We start from the raw sequence: 19,590 nt of genomic DNA on the forward strand, positions 1-19,590 counted from the left end.
AAACTACCAACAAAACTACCACCTAAAAGAAAGCCACCACACAGTTGAGGAATCACAAGTGTTGGATTAGCCCAACACAGCAACACATCAACACAGCAACACATCAACACAGCAACACATCAAAGAGCAAACAAAGACAGCACCTGAGATTTAAGACATCCTAATGTGGAGGAGGCTGGGAAGGTAGAAATGGCTAGATAAAAAAATGTGTTCAACGATACAAAAGTTGAGAGACTAAACCTCAAGGGTACAGAGAGTGGGATCCAGGGGTTTGACATGGGAGGGGAGGGGATGTGGGGGCTGACCAATGTTTTTTTTTTGATCATTGGGATTTAGCATAAGAGACCGATTACTTTAAAGAAAAGTTTTTATACTTGACTGTATAAATAATTTTACTTTAATAAACTACTGACACAATAAATGTGAATCAAACATTAAAAGACAATTTCTTAAATGAAAAGAAAATCTAATTAAAAGCACATGACCTGAATTAACGGAGTTAAAATATAGTCTCCATGGAAACAAGATCACCTGTGCAGACAGTAATAATCTCAACAGTAAGGCAGATCTAGCCAGCATTAAAACATGGCAATAAAATAAACAGTAATTGGTGAAAGCAACAAAATCACAGTTTTACAGTACTGTCAACAAAACTGTCCTATTATGAATAGCCAGCCTCAACATCACTGAAAGATCTAGATTCTATCAGTAACAAACAAGTTCTAGCCTGAAATTACATGTCTCATAACAATCAATCTCAGAAAGTATTGGAAAAAAATAAATTTGTAATTTTTAAATTAACATTTGAAAAAAAAAAAATTCAATACTTAAAATCATAAAAAACATTTTTAGTTGAATGGTAAAAATAAATAAATATAAAAATTTCCTTTTTAAATAACATTGTTTTTAATATTACAATTTCATGGTATTAATAATTTTCAAGTACTTACAATTCATTGGTAAAATTTGTTGTAAGGTAACAGAAGATGGTACAATTATAGTTAAGAACTTACTAAAAAATTCAACACAACAACTGTTAGGATAAAACACCGCACACAAAATATGTTTAGTGAAACTACTAAAATTTAACTAGGCTATTTGTCAAATTATATCACCGTTATACCAATGACAGACAGTCCTAGGTATATATTTAACACATGTATAAGACTAGAGATGTCATTTTAAAATAGTGATGTTTTTATATCATTTGATGAGCTATGGGTTATTACTTCAGAGCTGAGGAAAACAACCAACAGTACAGCCATCTTCTCATTAAGCTCTGTCTAAACAAATACTAAGCTCTAATAAATTAAGGATAGCACAGTCATAGAAATTTGGTGTTTATATAATTATAACAGTTCAATAACAATTTGCTGTACAAAACAGATAAAATATGAATTACGAAAGCAAGCGAAACAATCTGATTTTTATATATTCATTACAAAACATAAGAAAGTCAGAGAAATATATTCATGTAATTTTTACATTACACTTAAACTAACTAGTTTTAAAGAAGTTTTGACAGTTTCAAAAAATGTATGAAAAACTGATGTTTGTAAACACCCACAGATTTGTCATTTCAAGAAACAAATGATGATTAAAACAGAAACTAGAGATGGTAACATCTACAACCAATGATGGTAAATTCAGAAACTAGAGATGGTAACATCTACAACCAATGATGGTAAATTCAGAAACTAGAGATGGTAACATCTACAACCAATGATGGTAAATTCAGAAACTAGAGATGGTAACATCTATCAAGTAAAATGAATGGTAATACTGAAGCAGCAGCAAATACAACAAAAAGCTGTCGAGTAACATTAATGTTTCATATTTTAAATATTTTGAAAATAATTTCCACGCTCTGTTCTGGGTATATGCTGTCCAACATCACAGTTCTCATGACACAGCAACAAGAGGTAACAAAACATGGTCTATGTTGTAACAATTGTGTCAAATTTGATCTATGTTGTAACAATTCTGTCCCATTTGATCTATGTTGTTAAAAGTGTGTCCCACTTGAAGTCTTTGTTAGCTCCGTGGCTAAACTGGGCTATAGACGGCTCCACCAGATTCCACCTACAGTTCATAACATCTTCCACTGCCATACACACACAACAATACGGGCACCCTCGTACTATGTTGCGGAACTGTTCTGGATTGCGCACAGCTTTTCCTTGTAGCTGCCTTGTGCAGGCATCCAATGAACCAGAGTGGGCAACTATCAGTATGTTCCCTCCTGTAGAAATACACAGTTATGTCTTAATCTTACATACCAATGACATTAAGCGTATACACAGCAACATGTAAATATTACACAGCAATGTGCTAATTCTACACAGTAAAGGTAAATCTTACATATCAAAGTCATAAAGCTTACAAAGCAAAATGTAAATATTACACAGTAATGTCTTATCATCAAAAGTGAAAACAAAAAACAACAGATCTTTTAAAAGCAAACTGACCTCCAGCTTTGTGTTTCTTTAGCACATGTTGAGTAAAGTTGTAGGAGCGCCTGTAATAATCCCCAACACTTTCAGACATGGGAATGCTATCAAAGGAGATGAGCGGAATGTAGGATGTGTCTATAGGGAAGCCACACCTCTCCAGTTCATCATAGGACATGAAAGTTGGCAGGAGGGGCTTGTGCCAGCCCAGCCACTCAAACAGGCACGGCTCTACGCACATCTTCAATGGCGAGCCATACGCTAACATTTAGGACAATTATTTTATTAAACAACTCATGCAAAACAAGCTAGAGTTAAAAAATTATTTTATAACAAAGTCTATTGAACCATACACTCAAGATAATGAAAGAAATTTTTAAAATAAATAAAGTAAACCATATGCTGAAGATAATGAAAATAATTTTAGAAACAAGTATGGTTATACATATGCTAAAGTTAATCATACCAAAATATTTTTGAGTCAACTAATATAAAAAATGAGTAAATAAAAAGTTAAAATTAGTGGACCATAGCTCCATGATAATAAACGTGCAAGTCTAATTTTTTTAAGATTGATGGTAGAGATAAATTTGTTTTGATTACCAAAATTAAAAAATTAATAAGATCAATTTTTCTTGTTTCAAAAACTAGGGCAGGGCAGACATGTGTCTGTAGTGCTAAATCTCCCAATCAATAGGTCTGAATGTATTCAACATTTTCACTTGCCTGACATGAGCTCAGTTGCTGTCTCGACACACCTCAGCGAGGGCGAGCAATAAATGTAGGAAATAGATTCCCCGGCTTCACGTAAGGCCTCACCTAAATAGAAGATATTCAGTGCCTCTGTAAGAACTGATAAGATTGAAAATTACCAGAGCTCTTCTGTTTCCTAAGTTAGGAACATGTTCAAGTGTGAAAATTACCAGAGCTCTTCTGTTTCCTAAGGTAGGAAAATGTTCAAGTGTGAAAATTACCAGAGCTCTTCTGTTTCCTAAGTTAGGAAAATGTTCAAGTGTGAAAATTACCAGAGCTCTTCTGTTTCCTAAGTTAGGAAAATGTTCAAGTGTTGTGTACCTGTAACTTTAGCTTGTTCTCTGCCTATTACTGTCAGCGGACAATCTCTGATGAAATCTTTATAGTTGTTTCGTTGTACCATAGTCTTTGGACAGTTCAGATTAAATCTGAAATATTTACCTGTAAATGAAGAATTTTTAAAATAAATCATTTAAACAGAAAATAGAACTCACAACAAAGTATCACAACTCTTAGTTTGCTAACAAGACTTGAACTATGACAAATATCACAACAACAATAAAGTACCCACAGATAACCCGTCCTTATACCAGCCTCACAAGGATCTAGACCACATATAGGTGAGAGTTGGGGTTAGACAGGTCAGACCTACCAGTTTCATCAAAACATTTCTCAAACCAGCTCTTTGAAAACGCAAAGTCACATCTCTCAGCATGCCTGACTACAAACAGCTTCCTTGGTTCCGCAGGTCGGAGTTTCTGTGGTTTCTTCGTGACCTTGGCATAAAGTTCCTCATCAGCTGTGTTCCCGTTGACACTTGCTGCCCACAGGTTGTCGTAATCACCAATATCCATCAGCATCCGTGATTCTATGGCTCTCTCCGCCACGTTCACATTTACATTGGATGGAGAAAAATTTGGCAATGAGACTTCCCTGAAAAATTAAAATGGATGCATATTTTACTAAATCACATAACTGTAAATATTGTTTTTGTGTGTATTATTACTTAACTCCAGTAATTATTACCTATGTAAAGCTCAAGTGTCCACTAATTATTAGATGTGTAAGGCCCATGTGCCCAGTAATTACTACCTGTGTAACACCCAAGTGTCCAGCAGTTATCCAATGTGTAAGGCCTAAGTGTCCACTAATTATTACCTGTGCAGGGCCCAAGTGTCCACTAATTACCTGTGCAGGGCCCAAGTGTCCAGTAATTACCTGTGCAGGGCCCAAGTGTCCAGTAATTACCTATGCAGGGCCCAAGTGTCCACTAATTACCTGTGCAGGGCCCAAGTGTCCAGTAATTACCTGTGCAGGGCCCAAGTGTCCAGTAATTACCTATGCAGGGCCCAAGTGTCCAGTAATTACCTATGCAGGGCCCAAGTGTCCAGTAATTACCTGTGCAGGGCCCAAGTGTCCAGTAATTACCTATGCAGGGCCCAAGTGTCCAGTAATTACCTGTGCAGGGCCCAAGTGTCCAGTAATTACCTGTGCAGGGCCCAAGTGTCCAGTAATTACCTGTGCAGGGCCCAAGTGTCCATCTGAGAGCACTTGATGGTGTCCAGTAATTACCTGTGCAGGGCCCAAGTGTCCATCTGAGAGCACTTGATGGTGAAGTTCCCAGGGAAGAACCCTGAGACCCCTGTCCTCCAGCTGGTCCCCTTGAACCATCCGTCAGGGCTGCGCTCGTGCTCCTCAGGCTCCATGTACACGCAGTCCTCGTCCACTAGCTCCAGCTCGTCTTCCTGCTGTGGCTTGTACATCTTGATGACCCTCCTGACCTTTGTGGGACATAGCACGGACATTTTTACACCTGTACATATGGATTGGACACACACTAGATTCTAAATATTTATCCTTATAAATTATACTAAGATCGGGGGTCGGCGTGGTCGAGTCGGTAAAGCTCATGGCTGCTAAACCGAAAAGTCGCGAGTTCGAACCATCGGGCAGATGAGGCTTGTTAGCTGGGGACAGCCACTCTTCTAGGAGAAACAACTCCAAAATTAAACAACTGCTGCCTTGTAGTTTGTTCTTGGTTGGACAAAGGCTATGGAAGCAAATCCAAAAAGAAAAGCAGGCTGAAATCGGAGTCAATGGCCTCAATGGCGCATAACCAGTTGACACGTAACGCTTAATTGTGTTGGAGGCGTGGTCGAGTCGGTAAACAGCTCATGTTTGATAAATTCGAACAAAGTCTCGAGATCAAACCCACTGGCAGATAAATCTCGATCCCCTTCAACACTAATAATTAAGAACAAAGAAGAAGAAGATACTAAGATCAAATTTTGTCCAGAATAACAATAGCCTTGGTCTCAATTTAAAAAAAAAACTTACTTCAGCTAATTTAAGTTCTGAGTTTCGTGAGAATACTTTGATCTGCCAGTGAGTCAGGCTGGGGATTTTGATTTCTTCAGCTAGTTTCATCAAAAGATCATGGCTGGAAGCTTCGTACTGGAAGGCGAGGGTCATGTGAAGTTGTTTCATCTGGGGCTTCATCTCAATACCTGCATGTAGTTACATTGTTTAAAGTTGATATGGTTACATTTACAATACAAATACTGAGATATTTTTAAAAACATTGTGTTCCACCAAAATATCCATCAAATTTTTACAATGCTAGGACATATAGATTCACAGTTTGCATATAAATTTATAACTAATTTTTTTTTTTACCTGCTTTTAAAAATTCTTGCTGGACTGTGATCATAAGTTTTTCAATAAACTCGTGGTAAGGGCTCTTGACAAAGTAGCCGATAAAATTCTGGCTTTGAGTAAACAAATGTAGACCAAGAGAGCCTAAAGCTGGCCATTCCTTGAGCTCAAGGGCTATTCTGGCAACAACTTGATCAATGACACTCACTCGGCTGTGTGGAATCTAAAAGACAAAAGTGTTCAAAGTTGTTAGGGTTAGAAGCAGTTGTTTCAAGAGTTTTCCTTTTCAAGTGCTCTAGGTGTGAAAGACACAATGCATCTCCTGAACTGAGATCCTAATTCAAGATGTGGGTTGTATCTCACAAAAAAATGTTTCTTTCAAAACAAAAAGTGTGATAATGTTAAAAATTTTAAATTGTGCACAGAATAATCTAAATAACAGAATAAGTTTAAAAAGACAGAGTAGAAGTTTTTCTCATTTATTTCAATCAGAATTAAGAGCAAATCTATGAAAAAAAGTTTTTTTTTTTGTGCTGAGTTCCTAAGGATGTAAGTTAGGGGATATGAGTAGCTTCCCTTAAGCCTAAATTACCTTGAAAAATGAGCACAGTGTTATATGTGGTTGATATATGTGTGCTGAATTCCAGCCACATAGCTGCAGTGTGTGATCCCAGTATTCCAGTAAGTTGACCAGGAACTCGCCAACTGGACAAAGGTAAATGATGAATTCCTGTGGCTCAGGGTCATCCAGTTTAGGGTCATTCACATGGGATAGAAGCCTGAATGGGAATCAACAATACCTTTTGAAATTTTTAGGGTCATTCACATGGGATAGAAGCCTGAATGAGAATCAACAATACCTTTTGAAATTTACCAGAAGAAACAAAGTCATTCAACAATCATTTTTAAAATATATCAGGTAAGAGAGTCACTAGGTTTTTAATTTTAAAGCACAGAGACATTTAGTTTAAACATCTAAAGAAATAAACCTGCACATCATAATGTGAAGTTTGGCAGTACCCAGGCTAAATTCATATCAAACAACCATAAGCAGCAGCGTCACATAAAATTGGTGTTAAGGCAGAGAACTGATTATAAAGCTCTGTCTGTTTTCTTACCAATCAGAAGCTATCTGAACCCCTCTGTTACCAGTGACAGCAACAGCCTTTTCCCTGGGAAACAAAAGACAGAATAGATAAATGTAGGCCTATATGTTATGTTTTGGGTGTTTTATGTAAGCCTATTAAAAATATTAAGAAAAATTACACAATAACAATGCAGTATAAAATGCAAGTTGTGCAACAGTGTTAATCTCTCACAACATTGATGTTTCACAAGACCTCTGACTTTTGTTAAGTGTTTTACTTTAGTGTAGATGTAGTTGCCAGTTTACGAGATTCCCTATTGCATAGGTATTAGCTGGGGCTATTTGGTCAAAAATTGTGTTTGTTGTAAGCTGAACTGATGGGATCCTTTTAAATTTACTTTTGTTGCTGATTGATTTTTCATTTTTTGTTATTGTCGGGATTGATTTGACGATTTGTCAGCCTGTTTTGACCCACAAATCATGACAATGATCCATAACAAAAAGTCTGAACCCCAACCCACTCACCCCACCATCAGTTGTGTAAAGCCATTTAATGGCATTTATGGACGACCCAATAGTAAAACATATAAAACATAGGTCTAGTTACATATGCCCTGTTTCGTGGAAAGCCCATGTGTTGCAGTGTTTCCCCCAATAGTAAAACATATAAAACACAGTTACATACGCCCTGTTTCGTGGAAAGCCCATGTGTTGCAGTGTTTCCAACGGCGATCTTTCTTTAAACGACGAACTGGACGTCCGCGATCTGGTGCGAGGAGGAATTGCATTTCCAGCCATGATCTTGAATAATACTAGATTGTGTATCTAATATTCAACGTAAATTTGGAATAAATAGTTAAAATAATCATGGATACTAAAATAGGTTGTATAATAACACAAAGTAACAGACATAACATAAAACTACACAGCCACAGAGAATCAAAGTTTTGATGCGGAAGTAAGATTAATCCATCGTTAGGATGGAAAGTGAACGTTTGTTTACTTCCGGATTAAATTTAGCGGCTTGGTTTTTTTTTTTTTTCTTTTCTTTTTTCGTCTTTTTCTTTTTTGTTCGTTGATTTTCTTTCTTTCGAGATGATAAATTATTTTTTTTAATTATTCAAAGAAGATCTATATTAGGAAATATTTCATGTAAAGACTACTAATAAATAAAATAATAATAAAAGAAAATAAATACTCACTGAAGTTACCTAGCCTAAATCCCTCTCAAAAGTGTGGTAGCTTTTTTTTAAAAGAATTAGGCCTATAAGGCCTAATCTTTATAATTTCATGTAAATAAAGTTAAAGCAAATAACGTAATATAAATACAACTAATTTGCTAATATTTTAAAGCATTGTCACATACGTTTAGGCTTATATGTCTTGACAAAAAAAAAGGCAACTGGATATTCCGTTCACCTTTCAACAATGAACTTTAACATTTAACAACAATTTAAGCCTACAATAAAAATCCACATAGTTAACTAACTTATTTTAGACCCGCTATTTATTGCCAAGAGCGAAAGGTCAAAGTTCAGAGAATAAGTTGGTTAGTGTAGAGACATATAGGATGTGTTACATAGAAGTTACGAAGATTATACAAACATCACAATTTAAGTTATCAGGTTACGTAACATATCACCATAGATCACCACACTTAATAGGCTACAATATAGGAACAATCAAGACCACCCACCTCTCCAAACAAACACACACACATACACACATACAAACAAACACACACATATAAACACACACACACACAATCCAAGCAAAAATTAAAACATTGCTAATAGTAAGCCTACCACACACACACACACAAAACAATGTAATCAGTGTTACAATTTCCAAAAACTGCCGCTGGCTCCCCATGTTTTCTATTGATGGGGCCCAGAATCAAAGTTCGTGAGTCTGACAGACAAGGTTTTCTCTGCCTGAGTGGCCAAGATGTCCACTCTATCACGAAAACCAGACATCCTGTGACTGGAAGCAGGAATTGTTACTGAAATAATGGATATAGACAATATAGAGTTTTCATACAACGCCAAAGGTAGACACAGTTACATAATTTAGAATATAGCCCTTATAATAGTTTAAGCCAGGCATTGAAATAACACTTAATGTAAAACTAGCGTACCCGTCGCGCCTTGATGCGATCTAGTCGTATACGCCATTTTAAATGATTTCATCAATCGTGTATTTTTTTAGACGCGAACAAAGCCGGTGTTATTTTTCTTGGATCTTTAGTTTTTGGGACGCGGGTTTGTCCACACTACCGCTCAGCGAGCTGAATGAAAGTCCTAAGAGTACGTTAATCACAATCCGTGACGTGAGATAAAACAATCATCAGTGAAAGCTCGGGTATCAGGGGCGTTGTGGGGCGCTCTCGGGGCACACTGGGTACACTATTGCAGGGGCGCCACATGGGACCTCTGGTTCGGTTTAGTCATGTAATCGCCAAACGTGTCCCTTGTAAAGATTGCTCTTTAAAATGAATATAGGTGCCATACTGCTCATATGTGACCCAGGGGTGCTTCGGGTCACACGACCGTCGGGTGTCCGAGACCGCCCCTTATAGTTTTTCACTTGAATCAAATAGTACCCTTGACCCCTTGCGCAGGACGCCAAATCAACGGACTCCATGTGTTCAGGTAGCCGCTGGTAAACTCGGGGCGCTAGTATGATTTAGTCTACGACTACAGTGGCCCACCGTATTCATAGTGTATGGTTATTTTTAAAATGAACGTAGGGAGACATTGCTCGCAGAGGCGTAGCGACCCTTCCCGGCGCCCGGGGACATACTTTCAATTTGGCGCCCCCTCGGGAGCAAATTTTCGATTTGCACCCCCCCCCCCCCTCAAACTTTCGATTTGCACCCCCCCTCGAACTTTTCATTTGCACCTCCCCCTCAAACTTTCGATTTGCACCCCCCCCCCCTCGAACTTTTCATTTGCACCCACCCTCAAACTTTCAATTTGGCGCCCCCCCCCTAAGGTCGGCGCCCGGGGACATATGTCCCCCCCCGCCCCCCCCTCGCTACGCCTCTGATTGCTCGAGCCCGGGCTGATGCACCTGGTGAAGTTTGACCGTTGAATCAAGTCGAACCCCTAATAACTTGTTCAGGACGCCCTATCAATGGATTTCAAGAGCTAAAATAGCCGATGGGGAACTCTGGGCGCCACTCCAATAGCCACTTTTTTTTTTAATAGCAGAAACCTATCTAGGAGTATTCTCAACAACTTCCCAAAGTTACACTGCGATCGAATGAACGGTGTGGTACTATATAAAAGAAAAAACTCAATAGACATATATACTTATAAATAAATAAATAAATAAATAAATATATTATATATATATATATATATATATATATATATATATATATATATATATATATATATATATATATATATATATATATATATGTTACGGTCAAAGCCCGAAGTCGGCCAATGCTAGGATTGGCCGGCCAATCCGCGCATTGGCCAATATCGCCTCCCATAGGTCGGTCAAAGTCCGAAACTTTGCTTCATTTCGGCCTTTGGCCGGCCAATCCGCGGACTGGCCATGGTGGACCGGCCAAAGTCTTAATTAGAAGATCATGAGCAGATTTTGTTTTTTTTTATGCCGGTAGGATCATGAAATTAAGTCTTTATTGATTATTAATTAAAGTAAAAGACAGAAACATTCAAATTTTTTATTGTACTATAGTCTCAATCAATCAATATTATCATTTGTTACAACAAGTTGAACTTTTATGGCATTTAGAATTACATAGCAGCTTGTTATTTTTACACTTGCAGCGATTTGTTGTACACTTGGTTGTGCAATTGCAGCGAGTGTAGCCTTGGCCCCCAGTCAATGATTGTGAAGATGCGATGAAGATGCGATGGTTCGTAGTGATTTTTCCTCAGTGCCAACTGACGACAATAAGAGCAGTTTTTCGTGAAGAATTGAAAACTCACTTCTAGCATACAGTTGTTTTAGAACACCATGTTCCGTTCCTAATTTGTAGAAACCGCCCTCGACGCTCATGACAACTGCAATCACGCTTCGGGGATCACCGCGACCTCTGTCAACATCTGGAACACGGATGCGTACATTGTCACCTACTTCACCATCTTTAAATTTTGTATTTGATGTTTTAAGCATCTTAGCACCTTGATTTTGCAAGCCAGTATGAGCTGCTGACTTGTGTTCCATGATGTCTTGTTTGTTGTGACACAATCTGCAGGTAATGTTCCCTCCGTACCCTTCGTCTGCTTCATTGGGTATTCCACAAATAGCATGCACATCGTTGCCATAGGATCCAAAAGAATGAGCTGCACTACAATGTTTTTCACAAACTATACTATACAGAATCTATTGGCCACATTATTGTCACGCAACTGGTCTGGACGTTCCGCCACGGCAGCAGATGTGTTAGCTGAGGACGTCGTTGCATTTATGGCAACCTCCATTTCTTGTTCAATGTTCTCAAGATCTTCCTCAGTAACTATTTTATTGAGAGCCTCTCTTGGTAGATTTGAAGTGCTAAGTCCCACTTTTGCTTTGCATCCAAACAAGGCTTCGTATGGTGATTGTTGGATTCATTGATGAAAAGAACGATTTTTCATAAATTAAATGAATTTGAGACTCTCAGCCCAATGAGCTGATTCATTTGTTTGCATCCATGTCATCATCATGTTTTAAACTTCTAGGAACGCGGAAAAGTCTTTTGAATGTTCCGTCTTGTTGCACGTGGTCGGGGACGCCGACTGTCTTTGATTTTGTTCTTTGATGATTGTCTCACCTCGTCATCATGGAGGAGGCTGTCACATACAGCTGTAGCCCATATATGGAAACTAACATGAATTTACATTTTTTTCTTTTGACAGCCATTTGCTATGTCTGTCTCATGGTCTGACGGCCTTTTTGATCCATGTCACCTTGCATATAGAATGCTATACAAACAAGAGCTAAACAATACGTTACTCACAATGAAACCGCACCCAGAATAATTAAAACGCGATCACAACTTAGTCTAGATACAACATTGGCCAGGACATCCCGGCCAATGCGCGCATTGGCCGGCCAATGTACAAAATACGGTGTCAAGTTTAAGTACTTCGGACTTTGGCCAGTACGTCCCGGCCAGTGCGCGCATTGGCCGGCCAATGTACGAAATACGATCTTAGTTGTAAGTTCTTCGGGCTTTGGCCAAGAGAGCCGGCCAATCCGCGCATTGGCCGGCCAATCCGGGGTTTGGCCGCACTTCGGGCTTTGACCGTAACATATATATATATATATATATATATATATATATATATATATATATATATATATATATATATATATATATATATATATATATATATATATATATATATTATATATATTATATATATTATATATATTAGATTTTCCCCACGAGCAGGAGATTCTCTGCACACAATTTATTTCACAAAAACCTCGTGTCGCGTTTAGCTGTATTAGACCCGCGATTATTTTTTTTCGTGTGTATCTGCAGTAAACACAGGAAGCTGACAAGTAAACAAAGTATCATTTGTTATAACTGGTTACATTTGTTATAACTGGTTACACATAAGCCTAACTCATCGTTAGTCAAGGCAGGCTACTGAAAAAAAATAATAACAAGGGGAAATAACTCGGACCAGATAGATGAACTACTAATTTATACATTTTATTTGGACTGAAAGTGTTTGAACGGGTGGATGTAGGCCTACCTTAGTAAAGAATACTACGGAAATTTCATCCTCTCATACTTAATTCAATCCCAAAACTCAACACAGACACAAACGTTTTAAATATGCCAGACTCGGTTATATCCCTCTTAAATGTAAGCCACAGATTAGGCTTACTGGTCAATCCCTGACAAACAAGATCAAACCACACCTGATATTTACCCAAACTAATACACCCTGACCAGTTATTCAGTGTACAAGACAGAAACATACACAACCACAAACATTCATCACGTTCGATTTCAGATTGTTTTCTCTATTTTCGAATATAGGGCCTACAGCTTTCATTCTGCAGACAAAGAACTTCAGAACGAAGTTCTTATTGTGCTACTATTTGCTGAGGAAATCGCTATCGTTGTGTGCATTAGCGCTAAACAGCAGCAAATATTGACAGTGTCTCATCCATCTACTGAAAGATTTCCGGCCGCAACAATACCCAATATGTCTTGTTATGTCATTATGTGGCTGAAGAAAGTCTACCGCCCCCCCCCTCCCCGAACGAGTTGGAATTCATATAGTAAGCATATACTTTTACTAGTGTCCGCCCCCCCCCCTCCCGGAAAATATAGACAGCTGGAAGAAACACATATTTTCGGATGAGTGGCGCCCAAAAAATACTACCCACCTTTCAGAAAATACAAACTTAAAACTCTAACTACTCTGGCCTACTTATATTAATAACAAACGTTTTAACACCCAACACATGCGTATCTTATGGCGCATACCTAAGGATTTTGGAAGTTCCCCAGTGCATGTTGATAGCAACGTTAACTTTCATATTATTTATCTACTCCCCCCACCCCTCCCCCATTTTCAATTTTTATCTCCTCCATCAAAATCAATCTGTAGTTGGGGATTCTGCTTCTTGAAACAGTCCCTCACATATAGCCCTAAGACCCTGCTTGCCCCCTCCCCCGTAGAGATGTGTGAAAGAAACTTAATGTCATACTTTGGTGTTTTAAATTTCACAATCCCCCATGACACTTGACAGCATAGACGTAGCCCGGCCCCAGGGACAAACTTTTCGATTTGCACCCCCTCAAGATTTCGATTTGCACCCCCCTCAAACTTTCGATTTACACCCCCCTCAAGATTTCGATGTGCACCCCCCTCATACTTTCGATTTGCACCCCCCTCAAGGTCGGCGCCCGGGGACACATGTCCTCCCCGCCCCCCCCCCTCTCGCTACGCTACTGCTTGACAACTACATATTATGTAGCCTACATATTAAGACAACATTATCAATATTATCATCTCATTATTGACATTATGTAGCTACATTTTGACGCTTGTTGTGAGTACAAAGTAAAGATAACTCAACCGAAGTTTTCTAAAAATTAGGATAGGCTGCAATATTCTACGGGTCTTTATGTTTTCATTTCAGTTTCATTTTTCTTCAGTCAGGTAGGCCTACGATTCTAGAAGTCTAGATCTAGACTAGTCTAGATCAGTTAGTTGTTGACTGCAGACAAATTGACTAGATCTATATTTAATATTTAAGCATCATTACATTCAAATGTCTTACCGAATTCATTAATGACATTAATTCTAATAATTTAGGCCCTAAGTCTAACACACAGCTAGCAGCACTGGCTAACAGTAACACTAGTAGGTCTAAGAAAGAAAGAACTAAGATTCTAAGAACTAAGATTACTAAGATTTCGATGTGCACCCCCCTCAAACTTTCGATTTGCACACCCCCTCAAACTTTCAATTACTTTTTCCAACCCATTTTGGCGCCCCCTAAGCTTTAATGTCCTCTTGCCCCTAGCTTAAACTAGATACCCATATGTGCTGAGTGGGGTTAGTACGAGTAAAAAAAGTTCCCTTTTCAAACCTGACGGTCTATAGGGCAAGTGAAGTAGAGTTCTCTTGTTTCTGTGACCTCGGCATATGAAGAGATAGTGTGGGTCAGCACAATGCCCAGCAGCCTTTAGTTTCCCTAATATGAGTTAAGTACCCATCAGAGTTGGGTGGTTAGTAGGAGAGTCTTGTCTTAGTAAAAATCCAATATTTTTACCTTAACTTTATTGAACATTCTTTGTTGGGCCTACATCAAATGTGTTTGAAACTTTTTTTTCCAGTAATATTTATTTTAGGAACAAGCTGCTTGCTCTGTTGCAAGTATAGGCCTATGTCAGTTGGCCTACACAATACATTCAAGTTCTATTGATGGTAGAAGATAATTGTCTATGAATACAGGAAAGGTACCCATTTGTGAGTGTATTAGGATTTAAAAATGCAGATAAGGAAAATCCCAAAGAAAAAAATTATTTACAAGTCTTTTTTCTTATATATTCATCTAGAATTACCTTCTACCAACAATATCCTTTGTTTAGAAATATAAACTGGTTCACGGTCTAAAGAAAAGTAGCATATTACATTCTGTACTTCCAGCATTCAGTAAACAGAGCTTCACATTTTATTATGGCCACAAAAAAAAGAAACCCATCTTCAGCAAGATATTTTAAAACATCATCAATAAAGGAAGAAAATGGATTACAGTTCACTCGCAGACTTTTTGTAATGCGTCATGGGGAACGCTGTGATTTTGCTTTTGGGAAACAGTGGGTAGCAAGGAGCTTTGATGAAAAAGGTGGGTAACCTCATTTGGGAAACTGGGTAGCTAGGAGCTTTGATGAAAAAGGGTGGGTAACCTTACCCTAGATATTTGTCTTTTATTTAAAATTTTACCACTGATTTTACTCTCAATTATTAAACATTTTTTTCCAAGTTTTAACTTCTGTGTTCCACACTGTATTTTGAAACCATTTAGTTACACTATAGGTTGCACTTTAATTGATACATGCAAACAGATTAACTGATAAATTTCAATCAGGTAACTACACCCAAGCTGATTTGAATCTACCAGTTTCATTGATTCCACGAGATTCACAGAATGACTTTCTTAAAGACAGCCCACTTACAGAATTGGGAATGTTTCAAGCTCGATCTACAGGTACGTTATCAAATTCATAAATTCTCATATTGGTAGAAGTATTATATTTATATGATACAAAATTAATGCAAGTATTAATAGGCACTGCTTAAACGATGTTGAAATCATTTAAAATTAATATCAAATTATGTTTAATTCACTGTGTGAAGTTGTGGTAGATCTTAGACTATAAACCCAAAGGTTAAAGCTGATTAAGGTGTGATCAATGTCATAAATTCATCCAACCCTGAGGGGCACTTGAGGTCAGTCAGGAGTGAAAGGCTGCTGGACGGTTGATCTATAGACACAGTTGCAACAGTTACAAAGAACTTGATAAGTTTTATAGGCCAATGGGCAACTTAACTTTTTAATGTGTTTTTAAAGCTAGTTAGTATTTGTTAAATTTATTTTCAGGGCAAGCTTTGAGGCGGGCAGATGTTGATATCAAGCATGTTTATTCATCACCTTCTTTTCGGTGTGTTCAAACTGCCCAAAATGTCATAGATGGTAATGTACAATTTTGAAAACATTTGATTATTTGATTTTTATTGTTCTGTACAGTCAAATTCTAGTTATATTATGAAAATGTTTTTCATATTTGCCACATGAAAATAGAAAGAATATCATACACAAGTTGCCTTTTTAACATTTTCACGTCAGTTTTTTTAAAATAGAGTTTAAATAACACAATCACATGTTCCCTCCTTGTGCAGGTATGCAAAGCAATGCCAAAATTTGTATCGAGCCATCTGCATTTGAATGGTGTGGCTGGTACAAGAATGGCATGCCAAGTTGGCTTTCTCCTGCATATTTGTCCAGCCATGGGTACAGAGTTAATGCTGAACACAAGTAAGTTTTGAACCTGTACTTTAGTGTGATCTCAATAATTTTACTCTCATTGTACTTTTTATCTTCTCCTTTGTACTGAATTGTAATATTGAAAGGATTTCATCCAGCATAATTAAGTATTATGAGTCAGTATATTATATGCTATATGTGAGCTCTTGGTTTCAGCCTGTTTTTCTTTCTGGATCTGCATCCATTGTTTTTGTCCAGCCAAGAACAATGTGGTCAGAACTTGGAACTTTTGGAATTAGCAATCTCATGCTCTCCCATATATATTGATTTGACATATTCCACTGTAAATGTTCTTTAGGACTTAGTTAGATAAGATTTAAAAAGGTTAACAAATACATTTTTACTCAGGCCATTAATGGAAGCCAAAGACTTGAAGCATGATGAAACTGTGCCTGAATATTATGACAGATGCCATAAGCTTGTGCAACACATTCTCAAGCTGCATGAGGAAGATGGTAAGCTTTTTTTGCCGAAAAATAAGAATTAAACTGAAAGCTGTTTTACTTTCTATTTTTCAAACACAAGCTACATAAAAGTCTGCCATTAAAAATGTTAAACATTTGCCGCTAGTGATTGCTATTGTAGGTTCTATAGTATATATTAGTTGTTTTTTTGTTATCTGACATGTACATAGTTCTGACATTATATGCTAACGAATCCTAATTTTAAAAACTTGTTTTAATTCAAAAGATTAGACAATTTAGACATTGAAAATGATTTGTGACTAAGTGGTGACATTGAAAATAATTTGTTGACTAGGTGGTGACATTGAAAATGATTTGTTGACTAGGTGGTGACATTGAAAATAATTTGTTGACTAGGTGATGATATTGAAAATAATTTGTTGACTAGGTGGTGACATTGAAAATAATTTGTTGACTAGGTGGTGACATTGAAAATGATTTGTTGACTAGGTGGTGACATTGAAAATGATTTGTGACTAAGTGGTGACATTGAAAATAATTTGTTGACTAGGTGGTGACATTGAAAATGATTTGTTGACTAGGTGGTGACATTGAAAATGATTTGTTGACTAGGTGGTGACATTGAAAATAATTTGTTGACTAGGTGGTGACATCTTGATCGTGGCCCACGCTGGGAGCCTGGATACGTTCACCCGTCAACTGTGTGGTAAGAAGATCAGAACGTCACAGGAGATGCACCAGATACTGTGTAACTTCACCTACTGCTGCCTCTGCTGCCTGGCCTACTATACAAAACCTGGCAAATGGCTTTTAACCAACCCACCCATCCCGACTCTACAAGAGTTTGATTGGAAGGTTTTGTTATGATACTTGATGTGTTAGATTAAACCACATTATTATGCCACAAATTGTAGTAAGATTAAATAATGTTATTTAAAATTAAAACATTATGGAATTTAAAAACGCCTATACAAAATGTTTAAGATTGGCAAAGTACTTAATTAATGTTTGGCATATGAATACCATCTTCAAATATTCTGTGTTTTTTAAATGAAGCTGTAAAAAAACCAAACAACATTTTTTTAGATTTTTTTTGTTTTAAAAATGTATTAAAAAAATCAGGCATATATTAAGTTTTTACCTTATATGAAAAGAGATAAGTGATCAAGTAAAATCATAATTGAAATGCTGCTTTTTGTTAATTATCTGTTTTATCTAAAACGTGTAACATTTAAAATTGGTAACAAGCCAACTAATTTATTTTTTTGTATTAAAAAACTTTAATTCCACCTAATTTAAAATAAAAACTAGATAACCCATTTAAAAAGTAATACCACTGCAATGATTTTATACCATGCGGACGTGATCCCACGCTGTTGTGTGAGCTCACCAATTGTTTACAGGGCTTGTTGAGAGCATTTATCTCTTTGAGCAGCTGTGATATCTACTCTATACATTCCAAAGTTTTACTCACCTACTTTTATATGCTTCTCTGTGATCTTATTCTGTTGAAAATTTTAAATTACAAGCTCAGCACTGCATCTGAAGCAAATTCTTCATCTTTACTGTTTTTTTGATGGGGGTCAGACCCTTGATATTGCAACCTTCCTTCAAATTATTTTAAAAAATATGGCATGGGGTACCCCTCACCACTGTAGGATTATTTAGATTTAGGCTGGTGAACAATTTGTAGGGTGTGCCTTAGTTTACTAAATCATCAATGATTTTAAAGATGAAACTTTTTTATCAATAATAAACATCCACAAAGTATTACCCAGTATATTTTGGTTAGAAAACCTGGGTATGTTAAACATCTTTTTCCTCTGTGAAATGATTTTAAAGTGACATATTTGTAACACTTTGTAGACCACTGTGATATATTTTATATTTGTCAAAGTACTTTACAATTTGGGGGAATTTGCTCTTCGTTAATAATTTTTAAGTTTAGAAGTCATTCTCTATGCCATCTTGATCCAAAGCATACATATATATTTTTCTTTGCTTTGTTCAAGTAAACTTGTTATATGCATTAAATGAATGTATTAAAAATGCTTGTTAGTTCTCTAGTAACAGATGGATAATTTATTTTATTTTGGTGTCAAGGGAATATATTACATTTATTTAATTGGTAGATTAATTTGACACTTCAGCAATATTAGCTTTAGATGTAGCAGATCCTTTGCATCTGAAATTTCTATGATACATTCATAAATGATTGTGTAAAATATAGGTGGGAAATAAAAACATCAACTTGAAAGTAAACTTCTACTTCTAAATTAAGGTTTAATGACTTGAAAGTTTTATTACTTATTTACTTGAATTCAACTTAGTTGTATTAGATGTAAATAAATGATAAATACCACACATTTCTGTAAGTTTGGTTCAAGGTACTACATTTTATAGATGAAATTCTTGGTTGTTGTTTGTGAAACTGACCAACTACTTGATACCATCATGTTTGGATAAAGAAATTATCAGAACAGTGCTAGAAATATATTTGCAAGTACTGAGGGGATTTTCTTGTAAAACTTGAACTATTTTATGTTCCTTACTTATTAAAATGAACTGGTGATAAAATAAAACATCTTAATACATTTTACATCTAAATTATTGCCAGAGTGTGTACCAACTTGCCCATTATTTGCATTTTAAAAAATAATGTGGAGAATTACTATGCATC

The 19,590-nt window shown here is 36.8% G+C and overlaps 2 protein-coding genes across 5 annotated transcripts in view; one reads left to right on the top strand and one right to left on the bottom strand.

Moving 5' to 3' along the window:
• The window catches only part of LOC131946443 (ecdysteroid-phosphate phosphatase), a 10,257-nt gene extending 2,289 nt beyond the window's left edge, over window positions 1-7,968 (bottom strand). The window contains exons 1-11 of one of the 2 annotated variants that reach the window (XM_059307213.1): window positions 7,557-7,587; window positions 6,977-7,030; window positions 6,451-6,637; window positions 5,880-6,081; window positions 5,541-5,710; window positions 4,776-4,984; window positions 3,856-4,136; window positions 3,525-3,644; window positions 3,177-3,269; window positions 2,469-2,711; window positions 1-2,242 (exon numbers count right to left, since the gene is read on the bottom strand). The exon at window positions 1-2,242 is cut by the window's left edge and continues 2,289 nt beyond it. In XM_059307213.1, coding sequence (XP_059163196.1) covers window positions 1,998-2,242; window positions 2,469-2,711; window positions 3,177-3,269; window positions 3,525-3,644; window positions 3,856-4,136; window positions 4,776-4,984; window positions 5,541-5,710; window positions 5,880-6,081; window positions 6,451-6,637; window positions 6,977-7,030; window positions 7,557-7,579 — 1,827 coding nt within the window. In that variant the 5' untranslated portion in view covers window positions 7,580-7,587 and the 3' untranslated portion in view covers window positions 1-1,997. Of the gene's footprint in view, window positions 2,243-2,468; window positions 2,712-3,176; window positions 3,270-3,524; window positions 3,645-3,855; window positions 4,137-4,775; window positions 4,985-5,540; window positions 5,711-5,879; window positions 6,082-6,450; window positions 6,638-6,976; window positions 7,031-7,556; window positions 7,588-7,630 lie in introns of those variants that run through there. The other variant, XM_059307212.1, reaches the window with a different exon arrangement.
• A 6,052-nt stretch (window positions 7,969-14,020) lies between these two features.
• On the top strand, window positions 14,021-19,245 carry LOC131946450 (ecdysteroid-phosphate phosphatase). Of its 3 annotated transcripts, none has more exons than XM_059307223.1 (8): window positions 14,050-14,093; window positions 14,774-14,906; window positions 15,087-15,285; window positions 15,529-15,648; window positions 16,042-16,134; window positions 16,341-16,476; window positions 16,834-16,940; window positions 17,554-19,245. In XM_059307223.1, the coding sequence occupies exons 3-8, from the start codon at window positions 15,117-15,119 to the stop codon at window positions 17,775-17,777; spliced, it is 849 nt and encodes a 282-aa protein (XP_059163206.1). In that variant the 5' UTR covers window positions 14,050-14,093; window positions 14,774-14,906; window positions 15,087-15,116; the 3' UTR covers window positions 17,778-19,245. The 3 variants fall into 3 exon arrangements, with proteins under 3 accessions (XP_059163205.1, XP_059163206.1, XP_059163203.1); XM_059307220.1 differs by having other exon boundaries at window positions 14,774-14,896; XM_059307222.1 differs by lacking the exon at window positions 14,774-14,906 and having other exon boundaries at window positions 14,021-14,093.
• Window positions 19,246-19,590: the final 345 nt, after the last annotated feature.

The sequence above is a fragment of the Physella acuta genome, unplaced genomic scaffold, assembly GCF_028476545.2.
Source record: "Physella acuta isolate Inbredline_101_S28 unplaced genomic scaffold, ASM2847654v3 ptg000561l, whole genome shotgun sequence".
NCBI lineage: Eukaryota > Metazoa > Mollusca > Gastropoda > Physidae > Physella > Physella acuta.

What these genes read in the sequence shown, in the direction of transcription:
- LOC131946450 (XM_059307220.1), top strand. An exon ending in AGAGTTAATGCTGAACACAA is followed by an intron (nt 16,477 to 16,833) that starts GTAAGTTTTGAA and finishes ATTTTTACTCAG; the next exon opens with GCCATTAATGGAAGCCAAAG. An exon ending in CAAGCTGCATGAGGAAGATG is followed by an intron (nt 16,941 to 17,553) that starts GTAAGCTTTTTT and finishes TTTGTTGACTAG; the next exon opens with GTGGTGACATCTTGATCGTG.